At 41.0% G+C, this 16,586-nt stretch overlaps 1 protein-coding gene across 1 annotated transcript in view; it reads left to right on the top strand.

The window, feature by feature from the left end:
- The window catches only part of setd1a (SET domain containing 1A, histone lysine methyltransferase), a 52,948-nt gene that overhangs the window by 13,214 nt on the left and 23,148 nt on the right, over positions 1–16,586 (top strand). The window contains exons 9-18 of the mRNA XM_022674232.2: positions 675–845; positions 2,418–2,505; positions 3,658–3,818; positions 4,605–4,638; positions 4,752–4,968; positions 5,154–5,209; positions 5,322–6,709; positions 8,656–9,046; positions 10,250–10,428; positions 12,069–12,179. Coding sequence (XP_022529953.2) covers positions 675–845; positions 2,418–2,505; positions 3,658–3,818; positions 4,605–4,638; positions 4,752–4,968; positions 5,154–5,209; positions 5,322–6,709; positions 8,656–9,046; positions 10,250–10,428; positions 12,069–12,179 — 2,796 coding nt within the window. The remainder of the gene's footprint in view (positions 1–674; positions 846–2,417; positions 2,506–3,657; positions 3,819–4,604; positions 4,639–4,751; positions 4,969–5,153; positions 5,210–5,321; positions 6,710–8,655; positions 9,047–10,249; positions 10,429–12,068; positions 12,180–16,586) is intronic.

Genomic DNA, 16,586 nt, shown 5'->3' with positions numbered 1-16,586 from the left:
TATGTTCAGCGTAACAAATCACACTGTGATTTTTGTGCTGATCCAAAAGTTACAGCTCATCCGCGCGTTTAAACATCCGCAGGTGGATGCAGATAAATGTCAGCAAATAAATTGCATTCGTTTTCCTACAGGACAAACCGTTCAAACATGCAGATGAGCTCTCCGCACCTGATTAAAAAATCACAGTGTCTGTCTGGCTTAAAATAGTAAGATAAAGGTATTAAATGAATGAGTCAACATTCATTGAAAAGACCAGTGAGACATTATGTATGCTAAATAACAAGGAGGCTAGCAACAATCTAGCTAATAAGCTAATAACAACATTTGATAAAAACAGAAAATAGATATGTAATAGGAAAATAACCAACTAAACTAAGCTCAAAATGCTAAAAGAAAAATAATCAAACGAATTCTAAAAGATCAAAAAGAAATAGTGAACACACAGATGTACATGAATAATTGATGAAATTACTGTAGAAACAATAAGGATGATAGAAGGTAAGTAGCACGATAAACACTTTTCTGTCGTCCCTACAATATTTATAGTCATATTGCACAGCACTAGGTTTAAGTGATGCTGATTGTGTTTCAAGGTCAAACTAGGGTTGTCTGAGTCTTAAATGAATGTAATGTGTTCATTCAGTTTCTTATGATCTCTCTTTGTCTGTTCTTAGCCATTCCAGACAGCTATGCGAAGTGTTTCAGTGGTGCGAGAGGATGAGAAGAAGGAAGAGAAGACGAGCAGTCGGCCACGCGAGCCTCTCATGTCTCTGGTGGATTGGGCGAAGAGTGGAGGCGTGGAGGGCTTTGCATTGCGGGGGGCTCTGCGACTACCGTCTTTTAAGGTACTTTTCCGGTGCAAGTAGATGTACTACTCCCATTTGAGACGCAGTAAATGTGCCATGTCGTAAACAATATGTTTCTGAGTTACTTAGAGAGAAACCTTTCACTCTGCTGCCAATCATGTTAACACACACACACCCCCCACACACCATGCTTATAAATGAACATAATCTGACATGCCCAACTCACAATTTTTTGTTCAAATTAAATTAAAAGAAATCTGGGTCATATTTTTTTGTCGTCATCACAAGGGCTCCATATATCTTAAAGTGGCAGTCCGTATTATTTTTTTTCTAAACTAAAAGCAGAAGTATTTCTGAGTGGAGAAGGAACAAAATATTGTGTTTAATGGTACCAGTGTGCTTAAACAACCATCCCTGCTAAGTCTAATATATTCATTCTAAAAACTGGCTTTTCGGGTTGCTTTTCACGGGAGTTATCCTGGCCATGTCACGTGTCTTTACATACTTACGTCACATGTACACCCTCTGATAGAGGATCCGGCTCAGTTTTACTGAATGCGAGCGGCTGGTGGAGCAATGGAGACTTCTGAAGCACTTTCTCTCTCTCTCTGACAAAACATAACCTGGAATCGGATTCATCCGCTCTCAGAGGCGACCACATCAAAGCCCTGAGAGAGCACAATTGGAGAGAGCATGATTTCTCCAGGTGGGAAAATGGGGCTCTCTCTCCCCACAACACTCCTTGGGTGATGTCGATCAGCACAAGGCATCTGTGAGCTGATGTATCGGAACCGAGTTGCTGCGCTTTCCTCCGAGTGCTCTGTGATGCTACTCAGCAATGCTGCATCAGCAGCAGTTGGAAAAGAGGCAGTGGCTGACTTTACATGTATCGAAGGAGGCATGTGCTAGTCTTCACCATCCTGGTGTTGGGGCATCAATAGTGATTGGGGGGAGATCTAATGAGTGGGTTGGGTAATTGGCCTTGTTAATTGGGGAGGAAATGAGATAATAAGAAAAATGAGAAATAAATTAGAAATAAAAAAGCACTGTATATTGAAATGCTGGGGGTGAATGGAGGTGAGCCATTCAACAAAAGTATGTACACCATATTTCACTAAACCAAGTCCATTTCACACTTTAATTGATCCAATTCCAGATTTATTCAGGACTCATATTATGGGATAGAAACTCCTACCATCGTGTTGTATGACTTTTGATGTATCACATGGAAGCTAAAGGAATCTGCACTCACAATGAAGATATGCATGTGGGGTTTCCTGCATAGAATGTGGATCTGATATCTTTCTAGCCAGAAACTACCGGTAAGAATTATCACCACCCCCACTGCACTCTCTATTATGGGTGTCAATGGTTCTTTATGTGCTCAATGCCTGCCAGTGTTCAGTTTCACTCACAAGATAACACCTCACAAGTTACACAGGTTTAGAAGCCATCCCCTGAGGTAGCACTTAATGATCAATGTGTAGACTGCTGTTACATTATTTTTGTCATGTGTTATGAGAAAAGCTGTCTGTTGTTTAAGAGCTGGAAGTAGCTGTACGAGTCTCTGCTGGCAAGAGTGACTCATGTGTGTGGGTGTTTATTTTCCAGGTGAAAAGGAAAGAACCTCAGGAGCTTGCAGAGGACGTGTCACTGAAAAGAGCCAGACCTTCCACCCCACCGGATGAGGAGGATGAAGGTGAATTTCTCTTGTCTCTTTTCAGGCCTGGCCTGAAAGTACACTATTTTTTGCACTGTAAGGCGCACCGGATTCTAAGGCACATTATCAATAAACAACTGTTTTCTGGTCTATTTTCATACATAAGGCCCACCGGATTATAAAGCTCATTTAATGTGACAGTAGTAACTAGTAGGAGGAACAGGGATGGTGACATGTTTTCCTTATGAAATCAGACCTGACTTAAGCTAAGTTAAGTAAACAAAATTTTAAAGGAATTCTTTAAAAAAGAAAAAAAGAAAAAGCATTTCATACGAGTTTGACGTTTAGCAGTTAATTTTACAAAAAATCTTTAATAAGAAAGAAAAAAAAGCATTCCATACAAGTCTGACTGTTAGCAGCTAATTTTACAAATATTTTTTAAAAAGAAAGAAAAAAAGCATTTTAGACGAGTCTGACAGTTAGCAGCTAATACTGGCGAACTTCACTGAAACTCCTGTATAACGCTGTACTTCAGCAAAGTGGCTTTACTGCTGCTTACAACCTGACTGGTAAAATTCATATATAAGACATACTGGATTAAAAGGTGCCCTGTCCATTTTGGGGAAAATTAAAGGCTTTTATAGTGCGAAAAATACGGTATCTTCAGTAATGAGTGACTGGACCCCTGCATGCTGTACTGTATACAAACAAATTATGGACCTTAGACCTTAAAATAGTTGCTCTTGTCACTTTAACCTATGCACTATGCTTGTATCAAGTATATCACATACATACAACTGTCAGAGACCACATAATTAAAATATGTGTGGGGTTTAAGGCAATGGTGTGACAGTTTAGGCGTGCTGTTTGCACAGTGTTGCAGAACCTGGTATCTGTAAGCCTTCCTTCATTGTTGGCTGCAAAAGCCTCCTAGCTCTATAGTGCAACGCTATTTAAGCAAGTGCAAACATCTAGGCATATATATATATATATATATATATATATATATATATATATATATATATATATATTAATATTAGTGAAAAAGGTTATGCAGAAACATTGCATACATGTTTAGCTGAGCTGCAGCTTTAAAATGCATTATTTTATATCAAGTGTGCAATTATGGACACTTTGGTGTGAGCGTGTTTCTTCTCTGTTAACCTGAGCTTCTTTTTTATCTTCTTTCAGATTCATACCAGGGTAAAGGCTCTGATGCTCCAGTCCGTCCAGAGGAGAGTCGGGCACCTGACCGAGGGGGCACTCGGAGGAGGAAGAGGGCCAAGGCTCGTAAACCTTACGATCTGGATAGTGAAGGAGAGGAAACATCAGATGAATCTTCTTCTGAAAAGGTGATTTTCTGAATGTGTGGTTCTTTGTGTCACTCATTGTTTGTTTATTTAATTTATCTACACACATTGTCGCTGTGCTATAGGCTCTCAGGCGCTCTGGCTGTGTTTTACACGCTCACTCTGTCTCTATATCGATCGCTCTCTGTATCTCACCCACTTGTGTTTAAAAAATGGTCATTTTAATAAATTGAATCATGTAATATAATAATAAATATAATTTAAGTTTGCCCATCTTTATTTAAATACCCATTAATAAATGCATAAGAACTGAATCTGAAAGGTCACAGTTTTCACATACATGCACTGTTTGATATTTTTCACTCTTTTTTCAATGTATTTGTTTGTAAATAAAACAAATACCTTTTTAATATATAACTTCCATGAAAGTGTTGAGCAACCAATCATCAATTAAAAAGCACATGCTAGTACTCTGAGAACTTTTACAAACATTTATTAAATAATGGTTTTGTCAAAATGATAGAAATTATATTCCTAGCAATGGCATATTTGTTTCAAAGAGGCTTCTTAAATAGCTTTATAATTTGTGAATGCAAAGACCCATGCTGATTTTCATTGAAAATTAACTACTTCTGTGAATTGTACTAAAAAAAAAAAAGACATGAATGAATAAGTGTTTTGCTTGAAGTGGACACTAGGTGGCAGCAGTGCTCTTTGTGTGATAGTTATGTTAGACTATTAGAGACTTGACATGATCTTAATGATGATGATACTTTAACGTAAAGGACTGTCAGTAATGTGCGATTATGTGCTTTATTTCTATTCAAGGAGGATGAAGAAGACAGTGACAAAGAGTCAGAGGGTGAGCAGATTTTTTTATGTTTATTATCCGTTATTTTTATGTCGTCAAGTATTTATTTATTTATTTATTTTTACAATTTGTGAATGTTCTTTCTATTTTTATTGCCTAACCAGATGAAGCCCTCAGTGCGGACAGTGACGATGAGAGCATCTCTTCTTCATCCGAGAGTTCCTCATCCTCCTCTTCATCCTCGTCTTCATCATCTTCATCCTCAGAAGATGAAGATGAGGAAGAAGCTGGGCGAGCAGAGGAGGAGAGTGAAGGATTGGATACAATGGACGAGTCTACGATGGATAGCGTGGCTGTGGACACAGAAAAAGTGGAAGAGAAGTATGCACCTTTTTCGATTGACATCTTTATTTTATTTTATGTATAACTTTGTTTTATAACTGCATGCATCGCCACTAACAGATGTACAAAACATCAATCAAAACAGAGATCAGATGGATTTTGTTGATTATATCCAAGGAAAGAATGAACTGACAGCTGAATTGACACTAATTTATTTCTCACAGGGAAAAGGCAAAAGCTGACCAATCATCTGCTGTGGCTGCTGTGGAGGTTAAACCAGGTAAGCCAAAGAACCTCATTCACGCGACTGGATTTTTAAAAAATGAACTTTCTGGAAAAACCCTCTTCCTCTTTTTCTCTTAATATTTTGTGTTTTTTATTTCTTGTCACAGAAGAAAAGACGACCGTCGCAGAACCTGCGGATCAGCGACTGCCATCTCCGCCGTGTCCTCGCCCTTCCTCTCCCATCCTGCCTCCTCTCAAGAAGCGGCGCAAGACCGTGTCCTTCTCCATGGAGGAGAACGAGGTCAAACCAACACCAGAGCCTGGTGCTGTGCCACTGTCTCCACCTGCAACTCCAACTCCCTCACAGTCTCTCCTCCTTTCTCCTGTCAAATCTCAGCCTCCTGATGTGCTCACTGCCACCTCTCCTTCAACCACACCCACTTCTGCTGCCCTGCCCACGTCATCCAAACCTCTTCCAATGCTCCGCCCCTTCGCCTCACACCCAGGCGAGGGGAGCACCCTGCCGCAGTCCCCCACTTCAGTTCTCACCGTCCCTCCTCCTGTGCGCTCCCTTCGGTCGGAGGAGCCCAGAAAAAGTCCAGGCCCCCCTCAGTCCCCACAGACGCCCCCTTCAAAGTCCCCCTCCAAACGTGGAGCAGGCAAAGACTCTCCCAAAACACCTGCTGCTCCAGTTTGCCTTACAGTCCAGAACTTACCTCTGGACCATGCTTCTCTGGTCAAAACTGCTTACAAGGAGCCAGCCCCTCTCCCAACCACCCCCACGCAGAAGGGTCGCCCTCGAGGTCGTGCAAGAACACCCAGCCAGTCGGCTTCCACCCCTCCCCACAGTTCCTCTTTGTACCCTGTGTTGCAGGAGGAGGATGAGGATGATGAAGAGGAACAGTTGGAGCAGAGGTTAAGACTGAGGGAGCAGGTAGGAGCGTCCAGCTTGCTACAGCTGGCCACCGCATCCACTCCCGACCTGTCTGTGCTGGCCGATGTAGCGTTAAAGATGGACCCTGACGCGGACATCGATTCCGAGGAAACGGAAACCTCAGACGAGGCTGAGGAACACAAGCTGGAGGAGGAAGAGGGGGATTTATTTGCTCCTCATCCTCGACTCCGTCAGTTGGACCCGGAAGGCATGTTCATCCTGCAGGAACACAACTACTCCAAATACCTAGCTCTCCTCCCTCACTCTCCTCTCTCTTCTGCACAAAAGAGGACAAAACAGGACTCCACCGTCCTCCTCCCCGCGGACCTCAACCAGCACGGTGTGCAGGAGGCTCCGGAGGAGGTTATCGGAGATGCTCAGGCAGGCAAGGGGGAAGCAGTCGAACTTTACGGTGGCCTTGTGTCCGAGGGCGCAGATTGGGCTGAGGCGCCGTTCCACAGCCCTTCGTCCAAAAAGAAAGGGTCACTTAAGAAATTGGAGGAGCTGGAGAAAGCAAAGAGTAAAAAGAGGACTAAAAAAGACAAAGAGAATGTGGATGTACAGCTTCCCAAGCGCCAAAAGGAGGAACATGGCAAAAAACAGAGGAAGGGGAAGTTAGAGGTGTGTATCTCTCTATCAGTCAGTCTGTCTGTGGAGTTTCGTCACAACGTGCATTTGCTTGAGTTTTTCTTGAGGTTTTAATTTTCATGAGACACAAATAATGCAAAGGAAATCACTCAACTTCTCACGACGTCTGGTTAAGTTCTTTTATTTTTTCATGCAGATTTCCTCATTTTAATTTACAAGAACTTGGTGGTCAGGCTAAGAGTCTGTGTAAGATTGACATGCTGTCTGTTCCAGTTCCACTTTTCTTTAATTGTTTGGGTGGACAAATTCAACATTCTTGCCTCCAAAAACAAAAGCTCTTAAAACAGCATCAATAGAGGATTTTTGAGCCTGGTGAGGCAGCAGGACTTGATTGAATGAGTGGTCAGATGTGCTCTAGGGCTGCAGCGTTTAGTCGATATAATTGACAATGTTGATAAATTCAATGTGTCATTGTTGACTAATCGTTAATTTGTAACAGTACTTCATTTCACAAAGTGCTGGGGACAGAATCGCAATGGGAGATGGGTAAATGGCTCACATAGTTAACATTCAAATCAGTTTGTGTCTCCAAAAGTGCCCAAACACAGCAGTTTACATATTTATTCACTAAAGATTATTACTTTTCATGTTTAAACAACATCTAAACATTTAAATTTCATGTTCAGTTGTTTTTATTGTTTTTAGAGATGGAGAACATGGCAGAAATAATTGCTGACTAATCGATGAATTGAAAAAATAATCATAAGATATGCAACCCTATTGTGCTCAGGTTTGTTTGAAATGAAAACCTGCAGCAATACTCAATCACCTCAATGTGGTGTCAACTTAGTAACATTTCATGTTAAATGAGTGAAATATTTTATTTTGATTAAAAATAGATTAAAAAAAATGACATTATTAGTAGGCCAGTAGCGAGCTAAATATCTAAATTACTTCGTGTTTTATCAGTCTCAGTTTTTCTGGGGCATCTACAGAAAATAATACCAGTGCAGTGGTATGATATAAGCACACTGTGGCAGTAGATGAGGGATTTTGATTGTTTGTAGTTTGAGTAATAAACAAAACATATTTCCATTTTATTATACAATAGACAGGGTGAGTCAAAAGTTGCAGAACCCCCCCATTTATTTCACAAACAAAATATGGTGGCTATCAAGATTGTGGCCATGTTTCAGAAATAGCCTAAAAGATCACCCTCACCCATTACTTACTTGTTTTTTTTTTCAGATTATATATGATATACCTCCCCCCCCCCGCCCCCCCAAAAAAGTAACCACACAAAAGACAAATTTCTTATTAACCGTTGAATTAACAACACTATATTTTTTTATATATTTCTCCTTTGATTAAAAAATGTGTGCAAATTGTTCAGAACAGGGGGTGCAGGATCAGGATTGAGAAACAGACTCAACGCTAATGCTAAGCAGTGGTTGCTTGTTAAAAAAAAGCACACCACTTTGGGTTTGTACTGTAAGGAGCTCTGTTTTGGTTCATTAGGAGTTTGGGAAAACTTCAAACTGTATTTGCACAAAAGCTCATCCAAGCTTCTAACATACAAACCTACCCTGCATTTTAGATTAGTATTAGATTAGGCCCGTCTCGCTTTTTGTCTCGCTGTTTGGACTGTGGATTGTTTGAGAAATAAATCTTGCCAAAAACAGTAATGGGTAGTATGAGTGATGAGGCTTCTGTTGTGTATTACCAGTGCAATTTTGTATTACAACTGAATGTATCTTTAATATTTTGTGTTTTGACAGTGATTCAAACAAAGACTTTTGTCTTGCCAGGTTCTGTCTGTCTATTAGAGCATGAAAGACAGTCAGATGGGCAGGTCAAGGAACTCTTGGACGTTTTATTACCATTATTTCCTCAAACATCCCTAATTCTCTTACCTGACGCTGTCGTTGCTTATATCTGTTCTCTCCTCTTCTCTCCTCTTCTCTCCTCTTTGCCATCAGGACCCGGAGATGGACGTTGACGTGGAGGAGCTGGAATCAGGCGAACTGTCCAGCTCCAGCTCTGACTCAGCCGACTCCGACTTTGGTTTGGAGGAGTCGGTTGAGCGTGAAGAAGTGAGGAAGAGTGAACGACTCTTCCTTCAGGATGCTGGCGTAACCCCGTCCACCCAAAGGAAGCCCAAACGAGCCCCTGTTTCACCCTCTACACCGGAGAAGCTGATCTCCTTCGATCAGCGCAGCGAGTTTGAGCAGATGACCATACTCTATGACATCTGGAACGCTGGCCTGGACCACGAGGACATGAGTCTGTTGATGAACACCTATGAGAAGCTTCTGCAGAACGACCACAACACAGACTGGCTCAATGACACACACTGGGTCCCTCACCCTAATATCCTTTTTTCCAGAGTATTTGGGATGGCCACATGGGGGGGATAGAGAGCAGGATATGAAAGTAGTGCTAGTAGTGAAAAGCACAGAGGAGTGATTTCTGAGGGTTTTCTACAGCTTTTTGAAAATGTTCTATTTATGTTTAAAAAAAATATATACATTTTATCTCATTGATTCCTTTCTTTTAAATCTGAAGCTGTAATATTCCTGAGTTTAGAGGAATTATTGGTATCAGTGTCTAATATATTACCATAGTTTTTGCACTGTAAGGCACCCTTAAAATCCTTTAATTTTTCCAAAAATCATCAGTGCGCCTTATAATCCAGTGTGCCTTATGCATGAATTTTACCAGTTGGGTTGTAAGAAGCAGTAAAGCCACTCCAGTGAAGTGCAGAGTTACACAGGAGTTTCAGTTTAGCCCGAGGCTGGACCAGTATTTGCATTAGCCGCTAACCTCACTAAGCGCTAGCTTTTTTGTCGTTTTGAGGTGAGTATTATTGGCCTGCTGCCAACCCTGGCTAGTACTGCTGCAGCAGCGTTAGCATTAGCTGCAAAGCACTAGCACTTTTGCTGTGCTGAGCATTATCGGTCTGTAGCCTGCACACTTACCAAGCTAAACAAGCTATGTGGGAAGGACTGCTAGCTAATATTGTCCTGGCTTACAGGAACACTCAGGGTTCCTCAGTGTAGCAATGTCGGGTGGCGTTTACCCGCTAATTTAGCCGATAATGCTAATAATGCTGTACCTAGCCTTAGTGGAAATCTGAAAATCTAAGATTACTGTAAACAAACGGAAGCACTTTACTCACTTAAACAGTTTTCAGAAGCTAAATCTGTGTAGATTAACCTCCAGAGCTTTGACTTTGAAAAAAGTGTTTTACAGTTTTGTTTACTTAGCTTAGCTTTACTTTAGCTTTTAACTTAGTTACCACCACCGAGAGGCGAGACCTGCTGATTTAGAAGGAAAACATGGCGACACTCCTGATCCTTAGTAGTGTCGCACAGATTTTATTTACGTAATCTGTATTAAAGGACTCTTCCACATGCAGTTACATATTCTTACCAGAGAGGGCTCGCTTCCCAAATCCCCAAAACTTTCCGACTGTGCCTTTAAGCATTTTTCTGTACTTAAGTCTCTTTTTATGATGTTTTGCATGTTAAGCTTCTCCTTATTAAGTTTTCGATCCTTAACCCACGTCTGCACTGACCAACATCCCGAACCCGCGGCGTAAGAAGAAGACCCCGGATGGACAGCTCAGAGAGCACGTCACAGGCTGCGCCCGAAGTGAGGGATACTACGCCATCAGCCGCAAGGAGAAGGACGTCTATCTGGACCTGGACCTCCCTGAGGCCGTGCAGGAAGCTGTGGACTTCGAAACTGCGGTATTTTACTGACACAGGATTTTACATGATGCTGTTGCGATGCTGTTGCTAAGTGTTTGCTTGATGATTGCTGTGATGTGGCTTAGTGTTTGCTAGGTTGTGATAAAGTAACGGTAGATGAGTTCTGTTCTGTTGCTAGTTGATTGCTATGGTATTCCATGGACTTGCTATGTTGCCACCAGGTGGTTGCTGGGGTGTTAAGTGGTTGCAAGATTACGATATCCCATGTGGTCCCTATGGCTTTGTTAGTGTTTAAAGGGGGTTGCTATTGCATGCTGTTTCTGTACTGTTGCTAGGTAGTTGCTGTGTTGTGCAAAATGGTTGTTGTGATGCTGCTAAGAAGGTTGCTGTTTTATGCCATTTTTTGCTATGTTTTACTAGGGTTTCTAGATAAGTGCTTTTGCAATGTGGTACATATGGTAGCTATGGTAACTATGACATTGCCTAGTGGTTATTGATCATGTTGTTTCTATACTGTTGCTATGTGGTTGCTGTGGTGTTGAGTGTTTTCACTATTATGTTTGCTGTGGTTTTGTTATATTATGTATGTGTTTCAAGATGGTTGCTATAGTATTGCATGCTGTTTCTGTACTGTTGCTTGGCGGTTACTGTGTTGTGCATAGTGGTTGCTGTGATGTTGCTAAGAAGATTGCTGTTTTATTCCCACTGGTTCCTATGGTTTTGCCACGTGATTGCTAGTTATGTGATTTTTATGGTTTTTATGGAGTGGTTCCTATGGTGTTGCTTAGTGGTTGGTAAATGGATGATGTAGTGTTGCAAGGTGGTGTTACTTAGTATTTGCTAGGTGTTTGCTATAGTGTTTCTAGGTGATTTCTGTGGTATCACAGTGGTGACTGTGTTGCTGCTGGGTGGTTGCTGTGGTGTTGAGTGTTTCCAATATTACTATATCCCATGTGGTTGCTATGGATTTGTTAGATCCTGTAGTGTTTCAAGGTGGTTGCTTTAGTATTGCATGCTGTTTCTATACTGTTGCTAGGTGGTTGCTGTGGTGGTGAGTGCTTGCAATATTACGATATCCCACGTGGTTGCTATGGTTTTGTTGGGTCATGTGTTTTAAGGTATATGCATGCTGTTTTTATACTGTTGCTAGGTTGTTGCTGTGCTGTGCTATGTGATTGCTGTGATACAGCTTAGACGGTTGCTATTTTATTCCCACTGGTTGCTGGGGTCTTGCCAAGTGGTTGCTAGACAAGTGCCTTTTTTGAAGGTGATTTGCAAGGTGTTGCATATGGTATCCTGATTTGTTACTATGGCGTCTAGTGTTGCAAGGTGGTTTCTATATGTTGCATAATAATTTCTAGGGTTTGCTTTATGCATAACAAAAACAATAATTAGTTTATAGCTTAATAATAGTTTATTATTTTAAATATTACTTTAAAGTAGAACACAGAATTTTAATTATGCTAATTTCTGTACATTGACATTGGGGGGTGGACTGAACTTCAGACACTGATACTGATACAAAATGAAAATACAGTGAGTTTTTTTTTTTTGTAATTACATCAGTATATAGTATATAGTATAAGTTTGAATTTCAGTTGATCCTAATTATTTTTCTTCAAGCAGAATTTAGCTCAGCACTAATATACTAATTTGCACACTCCTCCTTTTTCTCGCAGGGATCAAACCGTCTGCTGTCTGAGAGGCGCTCTGAACAGAGGCGTCTCCTCAGCGCTATCGGAACGCCGGCGGTGATGGACTCAGACCTGTTAAAACTGAACCAGCTCAAGGTAAAATCTCCTGCTCTGGCCTTGACTGTTTATCAGACTATTGAGATTACGGCAGCTTTACTGCTCTTGCATTATTCTTGTATCAGTAGAAGATGATGACGTAATCAGCTGTTGAATGGAAGGTTGTTCCTCCCTGCAAACCCATTTTACCTAATGGTGATCATCTGTTTCACTGTTAATTATGAACTGACTGACCTTGTTAGGGCTGTACCCGACACAGAATTTGGCCAGTTGGAAATGCGTTCATGTCTCCAGTCAGTCAATTCTACTATTCCTTTATGTTTTTCCCCATATAGATTATCAAGCAATCAGTAAATCATTTGGAAACATTTTATTTCTGATGTTGTCCACATTGAGAGAATCTGCAAAGTCACAGAAACTTTTTTTTGAGTATTATTTAAAAATCCCCAAAAGAGGTATATGGAGTAGGGTCTGCCTTGCAGACTAATCTAATTATTATGTCAGGAAACACATGTGTTTATATTAATGTCCACCAGATTAAGAAACTGAATCAAAAGCCCAAATGGAGACAATATTTTTAGCATTTAAAAATCGAGACGCCTTTGGTGAATGACCAGATTTATAGCCTTAATAAATTACAGGCAAAATTTAGCCATACAACAGCATGCATGTATTTGTTTAAAATCTTAAAATCTTACAGCCTTTTTTTATAATAATATTAGGTCACAATTTCCTCATTTTAGACAGATTAATTAGGTCTTAAACGATAGATTATGCTGTCAGACTCTTGCTTTGCTGCTGGCCTGTGTGAGTCAACTCACCAGCAGAATTTTGTTTGTTTTGTTAGGATTCTCATTTTTTCTGCTAATTTCTAACCTTTTTCATTCTTATGATGCTTGAAACTGTTTATAGCTTCCCGTTCAACCACAAAGTACCTGCATTTGTGTTAATGTGAATGCAAGCATGTAGATCTGCTATATTTTTAAAATATTTTGGGTATTAATTTTGAAGAAAAAAAACAGATAAATGTTTAAATGTTTAATAGCATCTATCTGTTTTTGTCTGTTTTGTAAAAACAAAAAGGCTGTTGACTGATGCGTCTTTAACAGATGATTCAACACAATGTTCTAAATTTGCAGGATACAGAGACCCTAAACTGTCTTTTGCATAAAAAAAGCACCTCAGACTTATGATCTAATTGCCATGAATAGAAAGCCGTGCCTTACCCAACCCCACTCTTTCTGTAGGCTGAAGTGGGGTTTGTGTATGCGCGTATGTTTATGCTGGAAATCATGCTCGACTTCCCCTGAACTTTCAGCATTCTCCTCCTTATTGTTAAACAGTGAATGCCTGTTGATTTGCTCTATTGTTGATTTGTTTTGTTGGTGTGCATTATAAGACGTCAGAGTTTCTATACTTTCAAACTGCATATAGTTATCTCTAGCATTTTATCTTTCTCTGTTCATCTGACTCTCTTACAACCTGTCTCTGTATTGTTAACACGGGGGGGGGGGTCATTCTGAGGGAGAGCGATGTAATGGTGGTTGTGTGAATACGGAGAAGTAAAGTTTGGAGTTCGTTTAAAACGCGTGTCGTCTTTGTTCACTAACATTGGTAGCAGAGGATGGCGGCCTCCGTTTGATGAAAACAAGTCGGATTATGAAAGTTGGAAGAATGAAATCAAGATCTGGAAGCTAGTTACTGAGCTGGACCAGAGGAAACAGGCGCTAGCAGTAACCCTGTCTCTAACTGGAAAAGCGAGGACTATAGCACTGGAAATATCCGCGGAGGATTTGAACAAAGACAATGGATTAACAACGCTTTTGCAGAAATTGGACACGGTGTACTTGAAAGAGGAGAAAGACCGTCAGTACGATGCTCATACGGAGTTCGACAACATCAGAAGAGATAGCAACGTTACCATGATGGATTACATTGTTGAATTCGAACGGGTATACAACAAAATGAGTAAGTTGAAAATGAAACTACCCGATGCTGTTCTCGCATTTAAATTACTTGATACTGCTGGACTTACAGTTAAAGACAAACAATTAGCGCTTACCGCTTGCTCTGATGTAACATTCAGTAGCATGAAATCAGCCTTGAAAAGGATATTTGGCGATAATTCACCGCCAGCTGGTGCTAGTGCATCAGCTGATCCTGACTGTGCGTACTTCACAAGATTTACTGGAAAAAAGGACAAGTCAAGCTCTCAAAGTCAAACTGCTGTGCCACCTGGGTCAAACCCATTAGACAAATATGGAAGAAGATCGCGTTGTGCTATCTGTCAGAGTACTTACCACTGGGCAAAGGACTGTCCTCACAAAACTGAACAGGCAAGATTAACAGAAAGTGTTGAGAGCCACACAGAAGATATTGATGAATGTCACATAACTTTGTTCTCAAAAGAAACATTGTCTGAAGCAGAGATATTCATGGTAGAGGCTTTAGGATCAGCTGTAATTGACACTGCCTGCACCAGAACAGTTTGTGGAGAAAAATGGTTTGACAACTATGTTAATGGACTGAAGCAGAGCGAGCTGGAGACCCAAACCAGTGCCAAAGCGTTCCGATTTGGAGATGGTAGACTTGTTCATTCCACAAAACGTGTGACAATTCCAGCTGTGATCGGTCAGACTAAATGCTATATAGAAACAGAAGTTGTGCCAGTCGACATTCCCTTGCTTTTGAGCAAAACATCACTAAAAAGAGCAGGTGCTGTCCTGGACATTGAGAATGATAAAGCCACAATGTTCAGGCAGCCAGTGAAACATGAGCTGACCTCCTCAGGTCACTATTGTGTTAACATAAAAGCAAACGATAATTCAGCAGAGAATGATATTCAGAATAACGAAGACGTTCTGACTGTAACTGAAAATATGACAAGACAGGAAAAACAGAAAGTTCTGTTAAAACTACACAGACAATTTGGACATGCGTCCGTAGAAAAGCTAAAAAAATTGCTGGACTGCGCAGGCAACCATGACTATGACTGCCTTGCAATTCTCAATGACATTGTAAGCAAATGTGACACATGCATACGATACAGCAAGTCAAAGCCAAAGCCTGCAGTGGGCTTACCCATGGCCTCAACCTACAATGAGACAGTGGCTGTGGACTTGCATGAGTTGGAACCAGGGGTATGGTATCTCCATGTCATTGATCACTTCACACGTTTCAGTGCAGGGAGTATTGTGACAACCAAGAAACCCAAAGACATCGTGAAGCATCTCATCCACTGTTGGATAAGCGTGCATGGACCCCCATATAGACTATTTAGAGACAACGGTGGTGAATTTAACAATGAAGACATGAGAGATATGGCTGAAAAATTTAACATTGAGCTAAAAACTTGACTTGCAACATGACTTGCCTGAATCAGAAAATCATGCTGTAGCCGGTCCACTTGCTCCTGAAAACAGACCAAATGCTGACACAGTACACACTAAAACATTCACAAAACATGGAGAATTGCGACTAAAAGCTGGACAAACAGTGACATATACAGATAGAGAAAGTGGACAAACATTAACAGGAACCATTCTAAGTCGTGCAGGTAAGGCCACTGGAAAACACAGAAACTGGTACAATGTACAGTTCAGTGGATCTGGGGACCTTGCTGGTTCCACAGGCTCAGTAAATCTGGGTGAAATGGACAATGTTCAAACTGTACCAGCAGAGCACACTGTCTTATGTGAGGAAAGCAGTACAGAGGAGACTCTGATGGTTGATGACGATATTTTTGATGCTGCAAAACAAGCAGAGTTATGCAATTGGAAGAAGAATGATGTCTTTGAGGAAGTGAAAGACGAAGGACAGAAATGCATCTCCACAAAGAAGTGGCATGTCAAAAGAAATGGCAATTAAATTCTATGGATATAAAAGCAGCTTTTTTGCAAGGCAAAGAATTGGCTCGAAACATCTACATACGCCCACCACCAGAGGCTCAGAGCCAAGGCGTTCTATGGAGACTGAAAAAGTGTGTCTATGGACTAGCAGATGCCTTTCTCTATTGGTATAATAAAGTGAAGGACACAATGCATCATTTAGGAGCAGTCATGTCGCAAGTTGATCCAGCAGTCTTCTACTGGTTAGATGACTCCTCCAACGTCATGGGAGTACTCGGCTGTCATGTGGATGATTTTATCTGGGGAGGTTCTGAAAGATTCGCCACAAAAATCATACCACAGTTAAAAGCAGCTTTTCAAGTTGGACGGGAAGAACACAACACCTTCAGCTATATTGGAATGGAGTTCTCCTCTCTGAATGACACAGTACAGGTACAGCAGAGCATGTACAGAGCAAGAATCTCCAGCCCATTCCAGTGAACCCGGCTAGAGCTGCTGAGCGAGATGCTCCCCTAACAAATCAAGAAATTGACATGCTTAGATCAAAAATTGGCCAAATATTGTGGGTAGCAAGACAAACAAGGCCAGATGCAATGTG

Source organism: Astyanax mexicanus, chromosome 19 (genome assembly GCF_023375975.1).
Source record: "Astyanax mexicanus isolate ESR-SI-001 chromosome 19, AstMex3_surface, whole genome shotgun sequence".
NCBI lineage: Eukaryota > Metazoa > Chordata > Actinopteri > Characiformes > Acestrorhamphidae > Astyanax > Astyanax mexicanus.
Note: the sequence above shows the minus strand (reverse complement) of the source record. Positions and strands in the feature narration are given on the sequence as shown.